General features: G+C 43.5%; 1 protein-coding gene across 1 annotated transcript in view; it reads left to right on the top strand.

Moving 5' to 3' along the window:
* Positions 1 to 519: 519 nt before the first annotated feature.
* Positions 520 to 15,344, top strand: part of TMEM47 (transmembrane protein 47) — a 130,492-nt gene continuing 115,667 nt past the window's right edge. The window contains exon 1 of the mRNA XM_066577971.1: positions 520 to 1,082. Coding sequence (XP_066434068.1) covers positions 860 to 1,082 — 223 coding nt within the window. The 5' untranslated portion in view covers positions 520 to 859. The remainder of the gene's footprint in view (positions 1,083 to 15,344) is intronic.

Genomic DNA, 15,344 nt, shown 5'->3' with positions numbered 1-15,344 from the left:
ATCGGTGGGTCCTCATTAGGATAAAAGCTATTTTCCAAGGTATTTAGTTATACAAGCAGAAGATTTGGGGAAGGTAAACTTCATGGTCATATTGGTACAGACAGTTTTGCATGCTGCAGACTGCTGACAGGTTCCCTTTAAAGGCAAAACTTGAATACCAGACATGAAAAAAGGATGCAAAAATATTGTCAGATACACTAGAAATCTATTGCATTGTGCTTGCATCATTTTTAACTCCATGCCAACTCCATAAAGTGTACGTGAGAGTTGTTTTTTTTTTTAATGGCTCATAGTTCCTTTCTTGTCAGGAGAGACTCAAGCCTCTGTTTAAACTTCATATTCTACTTCTATCACTAAGACATAAAGGAGAATGGAGAGGAAAGCAGGAATAATGCATCCTGTGCACATAGACGATGCAGATGTCAGAAGTAAAATGACATAGCTAGCCCTTCTGCCTCCTGCTCATTGTCACCATGCCCCCTGCCTGTCCCTCCTCTGGAGCAGCCAGTGACGTCAGCAGTTTGGCCGGTGCCCTCTTTGCAGCCAGCAAGAGGAGAAGGAGAACAGAGAAGAAAAAGGCAAAGAAAGAAGAGGAAGGAGGGAGGGAGTTATGCAAAGACGGAGGTCACTGGGTAACAGTTCTCTTCTGTCCTGGAGCAAGGAGCAGCCAGCAGCAAGTGGGGAACACAAGGGAAGGCGGCAGAGAACAGCTCCATCTCCAGCAGAAGGCATCAAGTAAGCTGCTCCACCTGCTCTCCTGCCCACACTTCCCTGCCAGCTCCCTGGCATCAGTCTACAGTGCCACCTGCACGGCATCTACCGTCTTCTCCTACCCTGTGTGCTCATCTGGGAGGGCAGCATGGCTTCATCTGCCAGCGGGATGGAGGAAGTCCGCTCCTCGGTGCTCACCCCTCTCAAGCTGGTGGGACTTGTGTGCATCTTCCTGGCCCTGTGTCTGGATATCGGAGCCGTTCTGAGCCCAGCCTGGGTGACGGCGGACAACCAGTACTACCTGTCCCTATGGGAGTCTTGTAAGAAACTAGGCAACGACGTCTGGAAGTGCGAAACCACCCTGCAGAGCGGTGAGATACCTCCCCTGTACCTACACTCACTAGCTAGCATCCCAGCTGAGATACACTGCTTGCATCTGCCTGCCTGCTGACACTTCCATACTTCACCCTGCTCTCCTGGGGGCTCATCTTACTCTGCTGCAGATCACAATTCACATCAGGCTGGGGATTATTAAGATAAGACCTCTGCTATAGGGACTCTGTGTGCTGCTATTTATGCTGCAGCTGCTCTCTAACCTGATCCAATGTATTGCATGCAGAAAGTTCCAGACTGTGCCTGATATATACATATAGGGATTTTTAATTTTTACAGTATTTTTGAAGTGCTGAGGTCAGTCCCTTCCCTTTGTCCACTGAATTATTTGCTGTGCTTATGTTTATAGGGCTCTTTTGCTGAGATCAGTTGTAGGGTGTGAGTTATCTCAATATACACTGACTGACAATTAAAGATTTGCCATCAAGTCCCCCAAAATGATATTCCAGTAAAAATAAGTTTTTGGGGATGAGAAAAGTATCAAATACCCATTCAATTAGTTAGATTGCCAAAAATCTCTATCAATTTCATGTGCCTATATATAATCTCCATCATTTGCATTGACATGCCAACATATTTATGTGAACCTGGTATTCAAATGTTTGGCTAGATGGCAATCTTCTACCACAAAATTGTTTATTCCTTGGCATAATAATAAACAAATTCACTTCCCTGAATGTATTGATATAATCAATGTGTTTATAAATGATGTTTTGTCACAGACTATGCTTTGTGTAGGCGGACATCTGCGTTAAAAAATATCCATGTTATGTCTACAAAAAAAACGGATGTTTTTTCATATAAGTGCGGCTCCATGTGACCTCTGTATTCAGTCTGTGTCTGCTTTTTTTCTGAATGCCATGCTTTTCACGTCCGCAAAAAAAACCAAACTCTTAAACAAGCCCAATTCTATTTTTCTGCATCTTTAAAAAAAAAGAACGAGACAGCACACGGACTGCACACAGATGGCATCTGTGTGCTGTCTGTTTTTTTCCCCACGTTGACTTGAATGGGCAAGTCTTACCTGTAAAATGGCTCAGAATAGTACATGCGATACGTTTTTTCAAGTAGTTCGTGTCTGCGTGAAAAAACTCGGTGGTGTGTGTTGGACCATAGACTAATATAGATCCGTATGCTGTCCATGTCTAGTCTGTTTTTTTTTACAGACTACACAGATTAAAAAACGCCAATGTGCCAGAGGCCATAGGTGTATTAACTATTTTATTGATGGGCTCTAGCCTTAAATTCTTATTTAGAAGAGATGAATCATCAGCCAGTTACAGCAGGTCCCCTAGTGAGTTCAGAGTCAGTGGCACTGAATGGCTACAATGCTCTCACATACCGGTATAAGCCTTCATTTCAAGTTATGGAGAATATGATTGTAACAATAAAATAGCGAAAGTACTTGTTTTATTTTCCAAGTGCAGCAAATACATTATACATGAGTCCTGAATGCAACCAAAGCAAGCTGCCATTAGTGCTGGACTCATCCATCAGCTGAACATTCACTCAAAGGGTTATCTCTACTCTATACATTGGCAATGGTTCCTTCTGCATCTGCTTCTGCATCATTAGCTTTTATAGGAGGCTCGTAATATGCATTATGCTTATTATGTTCAGCAAAATGCAGAAATAACAATATATTATTTTATCTAACCAACTGTCTTCCAAGCTACTGCAGTGCAAGCCGTCACTATATTGCTTACAAGCAGTCATTGCAATATTTGCTTGCAGTAGATTTGATACTTAAGTTCTTCAAGCTGTTTCTTTGGAAATTGACTCCTTATTCCTTATTTTGCACATTGTGGATAATTAAAGATTTTCTGCGCAATTTTGAAGTTGTCTCAGCAACATTTACTTGCTTATGGATTCGCAGTCTTGACTAATGTCTCATAGAAAGTCTCCTTATCAATGTCATGTATTGTTCCAGTTCATTGACTTTCTGTTATAATATCCCTGGTCTCTAGACGCATTTTCAATCTACATCAGATAAGAAAGGACGTAAAAAGAAGTATTCGCATTTGTTAGCAGCTGCATTTTTTCACAGGCGTGTTTGAGGGTTTGTGTGCTTAAGACTGTATGTGAATAAGTTGAGAAGCCATGACAAAGCTTGTTGTGGAGAATACAAGGTGCTTCATGCTATTTCTAAAGACTCAATTCATGTCAGCTGTCTGCTTTTTGTGCTGGCAAACAAAGGAATTGCTAGACAATATGAAAAGTGCTTCTTTTTCACACACTTAAGTCGCAAATAAGAAACAGATGTGACTTTATTCACACCACTGTATACTTGTCCTCATGCATTTGTCGTTCACTTTTGGAAAGTTTACACAAGAAGCTTCATATTTTTGGCTAAGAGAAATATTGGACATTTCAAGGTCATTAGGCAAGCCCAGGTTTTACCAGCTATTTCTTGAGTAAATGAATAATTATGCCTGAACAGACCCTTTATGTCTGACATCTGTGGATTTCTAAGGGTGTATAAAGGGGTAGTTGTGGGGTTGTCATTCCCCCTCTGAGCTCCATTTTATCCTAATGATATGAGAAAAAATGCAGCACCATAGAAAATGTTCTCAGTGTAACTTTCCATAGAAAGAATGATTATGGTTAATCTGATGATGAAAATGGAATTATACAGCTAGAGACATACCAAACCCATCACTGTCCTTACTATGGTTACCACAGTGTTTTCCTTTCATACTTAACCAAAGCTCCTCATGTGGTAGCATTGAAAACGTTCACATATTTGTTAGCTGGATGCCATTCAAGTTCTCATACAGTAATTGAAGCCTTTCGAGTGCTGTTTTGTGCAAGTTGTTTTCCCATTTGGTATGCTGTGGAATAATGTCCTGAACTAGCTATGTGAAAGCAGATTCCTGTGGCTGCTCTGTAAACACATCTCATGTGATTCTGGTTGCAAGTAAGCACTTTAGATATTTAGTCTGTGGAGACCATGGGAGATTTTAAGCTAACAATGTTTCACTGAACTAATATATACTGTATATATATGCAGAGTAAGAATGCTCTCAAAAACAGGGGTGTTAATAGGTTTTTTTTGTCAATTAATAAAATGAAAAAGGAAGAAACAAAAAAGAAATGTAAATGAAGTGAAAATTTGGCGTGACCTCACTTTGTCTTCAAAACAGCATCAATTTTTCTAGGTACACTTGCACACAGTTTTTGAAGAAATTCAGCAGAAAGATTGTTCTCAACATCTTGGAGAACTAACCACAGATTTTATGTGGATGTAGCTTGTTCAAATCCTCTTGTCTCTTCATGTAATCCCAGACATACTCAGTGGTGTTGAGGTCAGGGCTCTGTGGGGCCATATCATCACTTCCAGGACTCCTTGTTCTTCCTTACACTAAAGGTAGTCCTGAATGACATTGGCAGTAAGTTTGGGGTCGTTATCTTGCTGCAGAATAAATTTGGAATCAAAAGCCTCCTGTTTTTGAAAAAAGTTGTTACTTTGCAGTATTTTTTTCACAGCTGCCTAAAATGTTTGCACAGTACCATATATTTAAAGGGGTTGTCCCGAGGCAGCAAGTGGGTCTGTACACTTCTGCATGGCCATAATAATGCACTTTGTAATGTACATTGTGCATTAATTATGAGCCATGCAGAAGTTATAAAAAGTTTTATACTTACCTGTTCCGTTGCTGGCGTCCTCGTCTCCATGGTGCCGACTAATTTTCGCCCTCCGATGGCCAAATTAGCCGCGCTTGCGCAGTCCGGGTCTTCTGCAGTCTTCTATGGGGCTCCGTGTAGCTCCGTGTAGCTCCGCCCCGTCACGTGCCGATTCCAGCCAATCAGGAGGCTGGAATCGGCAGTGGACCGCACAGAAGAGCTGCGGTCCACGGAGGAAGAGGCCATCTTCAGCGGTGAGTAGAGAAGTCACCGGAGCGCGGGGATTCAGGTAAGCGCTCCGGTGAGCTTTCTTTACCTCCCTGCATCGGGGTTGTCTCGCGCCGAACGGGGGGGGGGTTGAAAAAAAAAAAAACCCGTTTCGGCGCGGGACAACCCCTTTAAGTTTACTGCAACTGCATGTCTTATTAAAATGAAATGAAGTGAAACTTCAAGATAGTATAAACGATTATATTTTTTATGAGCTCCAATGAACAGTTGGTCATCTCACCATACCACATTTCTAAATAAATATGACTAGAAGAACAAGATAAAAGATATTCATTGATTGATGCTGAGTAGCAGTCAATCCACTGCCCCATACCAATCAGTCCTCTGTGATCATCATGAATTCACGCAGCCAGGACTTCCACAGTGGAAGCTTGTGTAGTCATTGGGGCTGTTCTTCCGCTGAGCCCTACAATTCTTGGGCTTCCTGCCTGTCCTGCTGCTTATGAGACACTGGGTCCACAGAAGCTGAGTGATCCATGGATGTGTAGGTGTGTATTTGTGTGCGTAAGTATGACTATGTATGCCCCTATGTATGTAAATGACATGTATGTATGTCTGTAAAAGTGCCTATATGTGAGTCTATATGTATATAAGGTATGTGTAAAATGGAATATGTATGTTTGTGTAACTGTACAACCACATGGGAGATATTTTTCTCAGAAGAATATCCACTGGGAATTTTACAGTGATTCCACAGCAATGAAACGAAGAACAGCCATGACCCAGTCGCCGCTATTTTTTGTGATTTGATGCGGCTGGCTGCGGCGTCTTGCAGTGCACTGGCGCTACAGCCCTGAAAACCCTCAACCGACAGAACAATGTAAAATGACATGAAATGCAACACTAGAGGAACATGTCATTGTTTAGCAGTGCTCCTCGCTGCTAAACTCCCTCCCCCTCCCTTTGCCGACCGGCACCCATATACTCCCATAGTAGTCTATGTGGCCGCAAGGGTTTTGCCATCAAAAGATAGGACAAGACCTATCTTTGGATGTGATAGCTGTCTCTAACACTATGTCCTCTCTCTACCTAAAACTAAACCTCTCTAAAACTGACTTACTGGTATTTCCACCCTCCACTAACCGACCTCATCCTGACATCTCCATCTCAGTGTGTGGCACCACCATAACTCCTAGACAACACGCCCGCTGCCTTGGGGTCATATTTGACTCTGATCTCTCATTTACCCCCTACATCCAATCTCTGGCCCGAACATGTCAGCTGCACCTCAAGAACATCGCAAGAATCCGCTCTTTTCTCACTGTGGACATGCTAAAAACGCTTACTGTTGCCCTCATCCACTCCCGGCTCGATTATTGCAACTCGTTGCTGATCGGCCTCCCCTGCACCAGACTCTACCCTCTCCAATCCATCCTGAATGCGGCAGCCAGGCTCATCTTCCTGTCCAGCCGCTACTCGGACGCCTCTGCCCTGTGCCAGTAACTGCACTGGCTGCCCGTTAAATGCAGAATTCAATTTAAACTCGCTACCTTCATCCACAAAGCCCTCCACAGTGCAGCGCCCCCCTATATCTCCTCCCTCATCTCAATCCATCAACCAGGCAGGGCTCTCCGCTCTGCTAACGAAACCAGACTGAGTGCCCCTTTAATTTGAACTTCTCATTCCCGCCTCCAAGACTTCTCCAGAGCAGCACCGGTTCTCTGGAACGCACTACCAAAGGCTACCCGAGCAATCCAGGACCCACAGAACTTCAGGCGTGCTCTAAAAACGCACCTCTTCAGGGAGGCATACCACATTCCCTAAACAAACCCCTCTGTTCTCCGCCTGATAACATGCTCTCTGCCCTAGTGACTGCAATCCCTGCTAGCCATCATAAACCGCTCCTGCAGTCATACTGTTTCTGCCGTCACACGGCTAAATGTCTGACCATTGTCTATGTATATAACATCGCTCACTCTTCCACTTCGCCATACCGTGCACATCTCCAGCCCCTTTACCTTCTGTATCACTTCACTATTCGTATTATGTAAGCTCGTTGGAGCAGGACCCTCACCCCTATTGTATCAATCAACTGATTACTATATGTAACTGTGGTTCTGTAATTTTTGTATTTTGTCTTTCTGTATTCCCCTGTCTATGTAAGCGCTGCAGAATATGTTGGCGCTATACAAATAAAGTTTATTATTATTATTAGTGCTAAAATAACACGTCTATGTCTTATCTTTTGATGTGCAACTTTTTAGGCACGTCAAAAATTGTTCGTCTGAAGAAACCCATAGGACACCGTGGGTTCCAATAGCCGTGATGTTTTGACGCACCTACTTTGCGTTAAACTGATTCCCGTGTGAATGAGGCTTAAGGGCTTATCCACACGAGCATATATCGGACACCATTTTCACGGCCTGGACGATATATGCTACCATCTGATGCATTGAATTCCAATGCATCAGATCACACAGGCGTATTCCCATGGCGTGAAAAAAGCCCGGTCGGCCAATATAGCGCCGGGCGCTTTTACCCTGAGCAGCAAAGATAGTCCTGGAACTATCTTTCTGCCCAGAATCTGTCGGCCGTTGCATAGACTCCTATGGGAGCCAATGACACAGCCGGAGAAGGGAGGTGGGAGGGAGTTTAGTAGAGTGACTGTTTAACTCCCTCCCCCTTCTGTCCGCCTTCCGCCTCCCCTTCAGCTATTTGCAATGGGAGGGGGCAGGGTGAAGCTAAGCTACCGCCCCTCACTGCAGCCAGCAGTGGGAGGGGCAGAGCTTAGCTTTGCCCCGCCCCCCCCCCATTGCACGGAGGGGAGGGGAGGAGAGAGGAAGTGAGTTGGCAAGGAAGCTGTTTCTCCACACCCAACGGCATTGCGGCCTCAGCGTATATGTGCCGGGCCTGGGCCGTCTGAACGGGCGCATGTAGAAACGCCTATAGACGTGTGAAAGGGCCCTAAGTAGAGATGAGCGAACGTACTCGGATAAGCACTACTCGTCCGAGTAATGTGCTTTATCCGAGTACCGCTGTACTCGTCTTGAAAGATTCGGGGCGCTCCGCTGCTGACAGGTGAGTCGCAGCGGGGAGCGGGGCAGAGGGGGCGGGAGAGAAGGAGAGAAAGATCTCCCCTCCGTTCCTCCTCGCTCTCCCCTGCAGCTCCCCGCTCCGCAGCGCGTCCCGAATCTTTCAGGACGAGCAGAGAGGTACTCGGATAAAGCACATTACTCGGACGAGTAGTGCTTATCCGAGTACGTTCGCTCATCTCTAGCCCTAAGGCTTCATTTCCACGAGTGCATATGTACTGCGTTTTCATGCCCGAGCATATATACGCTACCCATGTGAAGCATTGGTTCCTAATGAATTAATTCAGATGGGGTGATTATACGGCGCGTAAATATGTCAGCACCAGGAAAGATGGAACATAAGCGGAAGAAATACGTCTGGCGTATATACGGTGCCTAAAAAGATAGTTCTAGAACTATCTTTTGGCCAATATACGCCAGCGGATCCCACAGAATCCTATGAGAGCAGGGAAAGAGAAGGGAGGGGGAGGCATTTTTGCAGCACCCAATGCTGCCAAAAGCTTACAGGTGCCTCTATATAGACACTGGAAAACATCTTGAGGATTTTGGCAGAGTGAGGGTTTTCTGGGGTGCAGCGTATTTTTTTGCTAAAAATGACACTCGCGGTCGTGTGAATGGTTGAGAAAATGCTTGCCGTGATCACAAAAAAATGCCCATGCAGGCACTTCTCTGAAAATCATTCCTCGCTTATGTAAAAAATAAAAAAAATATATATATACTCACCTCTCGGCTGCTGTTGGGGCTCCGGCGCTCTGAAACTCTTTCAGCAGGTGGAGATTTAAAAATCCCTGCCTCCTGAAAGGGCTGTGTCTGATTGGCTGAGCGCTCAGCCAATCACAGGCAGCGCTCAGCCATTCATTGAATGACAGTTGAGCGCTGCCTGTGATTGGTCACAGCACTCAGCCAATCAGCGGCAGCGCTCAGCCAATTAGACAAAGCCCTTTCAGGAGATTTAAAATCTGAAGCTAAAAGAGCTTCAGAAAACTGATGGGTTTGCAGAGACAGGTCGCGAAGGAGCCCCGACAGCGGCAGACAGGTGATGTATATATACTTTTTATTTTTTACACCTGTTAGGGATAATTTTCAGGGAAGGGCTTATATTTCAAGCCCTTCCCAAAAAATCACTGGTGGGGTTGCCTGCATCCAATTGTTTTCAATGGGGCTGGCGGCTGTAGCACCGGCCCCATTGAAAGCAATGGGAACGGAGCCATGGTCACGCGCACTTTGCTAATGCGTGGAGCACTTTTGTTTTGGGCACATAGCCCTCACAAGTGTGATATCGGTTCAGGTTTCTTGGACCAATGTCGCACTTACACATGTAAATATGGCCTGAAGCAGTAATGACGTTTTCTGAGGCTGGAAAAAACCCTGGTAGAATATGGATGTCGTTACAGATGTAGCAAAGCTCAGTTTCTCAATGTATTCATTTGCTTACATTGTAATTTGGGACAAGTCATGAAGGCAACATCATGTGGTATTTGTGGAATTCCATGGGTCTATGGGTAAAGTTACGTTACTCAGTGAACTACTGTGGTATACAAAAAAAAGTTCAAAAGCAAATTCAGAACTGCTATACCTATACATCATGTCTTATGCTCATTGGCTATATGTTTTCACAATAATTCTAGCTGTTAAAAATACTCTGGTGTGTAAAAGTGCCAGTGCAGCTTATTAAGTACAGAAATCTAGGATAAAGTAGCAAATGATAACCAGATAATTACTTTTGTTGTGTCCCACCATTGTGGCCCATTATTTTCTGTGGCCAGTCCTGTATGTTCTACACATGACCACATTGGCCAAGACACGAAGTTTACCACAGCTTCAAGAGGATCAAAATGATTAATGAGTATATTTAGTACTCTATTCTTTTTCTACTGTATGAATTATTAAGTTTTCCAAAAATCATCAGAATCACCAAAAATCTATTTAAAATAAGACAACCCATTTTTTAAAAGGGCCTTGTTTCTTTAAGGGTCCTTTTACGTAAGATGAGCTTCTGGGATGGATGCCCGAAAGGTTGTCCCAGAAATGATTGTTCCTGTGTTTTTACTCAGGTTCGCGCATCGCTGATTGAATGGAGTCAGAATGGGATGGAGAAAGTTCCGAACCGCCCGAATCCATTCCCCGTTCAAGCTAAACAGGCAGACGTTCACAGAAGAACGACTGCCTGTTTACACAGGCCGATCATCGTTCAGTTTTTATGCATGCATAAACTGAACGGCAAGCAATAACCAAACCAATTATTGTTCATTGTTCAGTCAGTACATGCATTTAGGCTGAACAGCATCGTTCAGATTTTACCTGGCTCACGGGAATCTGAAAAAGGACCCTAATCCGGCAATCAGCTTTTATCGTTAGCGAAGTACCTACATACATTTCCAAAGAAATGGCCATTCATGTAATGAATAGATGTGCCAGGTCTACAGAAGGCATATGGACAGGGGGCTTATGGTCTGATTGAAGATATATCTATCAGCTACTCTCTGTTTTTCTTACAGTATCTCAGAATTATCTATCTATCTATCCCTCTATCTAATCTATCCTTTTATCAGAGCTCTTTCTTAAAGGGGTTGTCCCGCGCCGAAACGGGTTTTTTTTTTTTTCAACCCCCCCCCCGTTCGGCGCGAGACAACCCCGATGCAGGGAGGTAAAGAAAGCTCACCGGAGCGCTTACCTGAATCCCCGCGCTCCGGTGACTTCTCTACTCACCGCTGAAGATGGCCTCTTCCTCCGTGGACCGCAGCTCTTCTGTGCGGTCCACTGCCGATTCCAGCCTCCTGATTGGCTGGAATCGGCACGTGACGGGGCGGAGCTACACGGAGCTACACGGAGCCCCATAGAAGACTGCAGAAGACCCGGACTGCGCAAGCGCGGCTAATTTGGCCATCGGAGGGCGAAAATTAGTCGGCACCATGGAGACGAGGACGCCAGCAACGGAACAGGTAAGTATAAAACTTTTTATAACTTCTGCATGGCTCATAATTAATGCACAATGTACATTACAAAGTGCATTATTATGGCCATGCAGAAGTGTACAGACCCACTTGCTGCCTCGGGACAACCCCTTTAAATTACTTTTCCAAAGGCGTCTGTCATGTCAATTTAAAATTTGCTGCCACTGTACCTTTTCAAAATTCTGCAGAGACCTATGCATTTTTCACTGAAGCTGCCGATCTGTTGGTCACATGTTCACAAGTTCGGTGCGTTATTACAGAACGGTGACAAACAATGTTCCCTGTAGTAACTGTGTATGTTCTGTGACTACTCTACTGGCTAACACGGTACCAGATCTTTGTTTTCATTGTTCTGTGACTAACACTTTATACTGGCAGGTCTGTGAAATAACGGATCCCTGGTAAAACAAACACAGGAGGACAGCAGCAGGCTGTTCTGAGCTGTGTCTGCAGTGAGTCATGTGATACATTTAATAGGCTACCACAAAGAGGTTTTGACTAGAAACATGAAGGAATGGTATTGCCACCTGTGTGAACATGTTCTTGCTCTATGTATAATATGTGGTTGTACATAAAACTCATGGCACACGTAGGACGGCTTTAGATGGACACACAAAAAATTGCGTGCGCAATATGCAGGGAATATAACCCATGGGTTTGTTCTCATTGATGTTTTGTGGACGCACACAGGAACTGGCCCTGCATGTGCAAAAATTACAGTACTATGCGCAAACAACACCCTAATCAAAGTCGCTCACTGAGCAAATATATTGCACTGAAGTGTACAAAACTGCGCATACGGTCATCTGAAAGCGCCCTTATAAATACTACATTTATAGATGACACATTAGGCACTGATGCTTGTTTAAAGCAACATAAGGAGTAGTCAACTTGGGGATTGTTAAACACATGAGACTATGGAACATGCTGATTGTGAACTGACTAAAACAGTTTAAGACGGGCCTGAACGGCTTTCTTGAGTGTAATAATATTACACATTGTAGTCACTGATTAGTTCAGAAAGGTTGTTGGTCTGGGGATTATTCTGATTGCCTGATTGGAGTTAGGAAGGAACTTTTTCCCCCTAAAATGAGGAAAATTGGCTTCTATCTCATTGGAGTGCTTTGCCTTCCTCTGGATCAACATTGGGGGTAACAGGCTGAACTGGATACTTTGTTGCAGTTATAGCACATGATTAGTTTGTGCATATTTGAACATAGAACATAATATAAAATCAGACAGGGCTTCTTCCCTCCTGTTGACTAACTATTGTCTGAACATCTATATATATAAAGCTGAAAGCCCTTGCTGACTCACTGACTGACTGACTGACTGACTCACTGACTGACTGACTCACTGACTGACTGACTGACTTGCCAAAAGTTCTCCAACTTCCCGATGTCGTAGAAACATGAATTTTGGCGCAAGCATAGATTATCTCCAAAATAGGAAAAGTAATTGGGTCCCAACTCGATTATTCAATTCTAGCGCAAAAGAATTGGCGTCGAAATTTAACGTACATAATCTAAATCTCTCAGTTCCCAATGTCATAAAAACTTAAAATTTGGCACAGGCATTGATTATGTCATAAATAGGAAAAGTTCATAGGTCCCAACTCCATTATTCAATTCTAGCGCAAAAGAATTGGCGTCGAAATTTTACGTGCGGAATGTAATTTTTTCACTTTCTGGTGTCATAGAAATGTGAAATTTGGCACGAGCATTGATTATGTCATAAATAGGAAAAGCTAATGGGTCCCAACTCGATTATTCAATTCTATGCGCAAAAGAATTAGCGTCCAAATTTTACGTGCGGAATGTAATTTTTTCACTTTCTGGTGTCATACAAACGTGAAATTTGGCACGAGCATTGATTATGTCATAAATAGGAAAAGCTAATGGGTCCCAACTCGATTATTCAATTCTATGCGCAAAAGAATTAGCGTCCAAATTTTACGTGCGGAATGTAATTTCTTCACTTTCCGGTGTCATAGAAACGGGAAATTTGGCACGAGCATTGATTATGTCATTAATAGGAAAAGTTTATAAGTCCCAACTCCATTATTCAATTCTAGCGCAAAAGAATTGGCGTCGAAATTTTACGTGCGGAATGTAATTTTTTCACTTTCTGGTGTCATAGAAATGTGAAATTTGGCACGAGCATTGATTATGTCATAAATAGGAAAAGCTAATGGGTCCCAACTCGATTATTCAATTCTATGCGCAAAAGAATTAGCGTCCAAATTTTACGCGCGGAATGTAATTTCTTCACTTTCCGGTGTCATACAAACGGGAAATTTGGCACGAACGTTGATTATGTCATAAATAGGAAAAGCTAATGGGTCCCAACTCCATTATTCAATTCTATGTGCAAAAGAATTGGCGTCCAAATTTTACGTGCGGAATGTAATTTTCTCACTTTCCGGTGTCATAGAAACATGAAATTTGGCACAAGCATTGATTGTGTCATAAATATGAAAAGTTAATGGGTCCCAACTCGATTATTCAATTCTAAGCGCAAAAGAATTAGTGTCCAAATTTTATGCATGTAATCTAATTCTCTCACTTCCTGATGTCATTTTATATAAAGGAAGCGTCGCATGGTTACCTCCACGTGGTGTTTTCTGGGTAACACAGAGAACTATGCAAAATGGTGAACGTATCTTTTTCCTCAGTATTTCTAAAGTAACCACGACTTCATAAGATTTTCCATGTGAACACCAGGTAAACACCAGTACCAAATTAACTCGGGCGAAGCCGGGTATATCAGCTAGTACAACATATGTATAAACAATTAAAGGGGTTCTGTCAACAAACCCCTTTTTTAGCTGTGCCCTGCATCCCTGTACATTTTAACCTGTTGAAAGAAAACAGTTAAAACAAGAAAGTAAATTTACCTAATCCTCTTGTATTTATTCCCTACCTTATTTAGCCGCCACGTGAGGGGTCAACTCCCATCGGGTTCTGCACACTGACGCCGACCTGGCGGCATCTAACCTCTGACGTCCTCGGAGAGTTAACGGCGAGTGCGCAAGTGCGCTGGGAAGGGGGAAGCATGAGCAGTCGCCGTCGACTCTGCAAGGAGGTCAGAGATTAGATGCCGCCAGGCCAATCAGTGGGCGATGTGTCAACCACTGATCCAGGCGGCAGTACTTGCCGTCCGGCAGTGGTCAAAGCAGTCGTGGAAGCTGGAAATTTGTAAGCTTCTGCACTGCGATAGAAAGGCTGCCGGAAGGACCTCAGGAGAGCAGCAGGTTCCTGGTGAACAGCCCGGTAAGGCACAGGTGAGTATACATTTTTTTTATTTTGCTGACAGAATCCCTTTAACGTATTGCAATAATCTGCGTGCAGTATAGAAATAAAACTTTGTTAAGAACAATAATTTAGCTTTATCAAACTATAATACTTGTATATTGTAATAACATGGATGTAATTTTGCCTTATAGCCCGTCTAATATCCCCCTTAAAGATATAAGGTTTCGAATAATAAGTTGTGCAGAAAAAATTATTTGGTACTGAGTTCATAAAACTTAGCAATCAGTTGTAACTAGAGATGAGCGAACGTACTCGGATAAGCACTACTCGTCCGAGTAATGTGCTTTATCCGAGTACCTCTCTGCTCGTCCTGAAAGATTCGGGGTGCTCCGCTGCGGAGCGGGGAGCTGCAGGGGAGAGCGGGGAGGAACGGAGGGGAGATCTTTCTCTCCTTCTCTCCCGCCCGCTCTCCCCTGCGACTCACCTGTCAGCAGCGGAGCACCCCGAATCTTTCAGGACGAGCGGCGAGATACTCGGATAAAGCACATTACTCGGATGAGTAGTGCTTATCCGAGTACGTTCGCTCATCTCTACTTGTAACCTTTTTGCAAAATGTACAGCAGTTACAGGATTTGATGGTGTAGCATATAGCATATGTAAAGCCACTTAAAAGACATGTAACCCCTATTGTTATTTTCTAGAAGCTCCTATGAATACCTTCAACTATTTGTGTTCTGCTTTTAGAGTAATAATGTTTCTGTACAATTTAGTGTAAGTTTATTTTGGTAGGGCTCTATATCCCACATACATAATACACTGGTCAATCTATGTAGCAGAAACTAAATGTAAGGATACCGTCATACCTGCGATAGGACTCAGTTCAGGGTTTCCATTTCTCTGCTCGGTTTTTGGAGGAGAGAAACTGAAATATAACTGAAAAGAACGATCCGCTTTTTTCCCCATCGATTTCAATGGGTTTCAAAAAACAGAAAACAAGCAAAAAGACTGCTGTTTTCTTCCATTACATTGTATTTAATGGGAATGTCATGATTGGCTTTCTTTACTTAGTCTTTAGCATCTAATCCTGA

Source organism: Eleutherodactylus coqui, chromosome 1, assembly GCF_035609145.1.
Source record: "Eleutherodactylus coqui strain aEleCoq1 chromosome 1, aEleCoq1.hap1, whole genome shotgun sequence".
In the NCBI taxonomy this organism is placed as follows: domain Eukaryota; kingdom Metazoa; phylum Chordata; class Amphibia; order Anura; family Eleutherodactylidae; genus Eleutherodactylus; species Eleutherodactylus coqui.
This window is presented reverse-complemented; position numbering and strand designations above follow the sequence as displayed.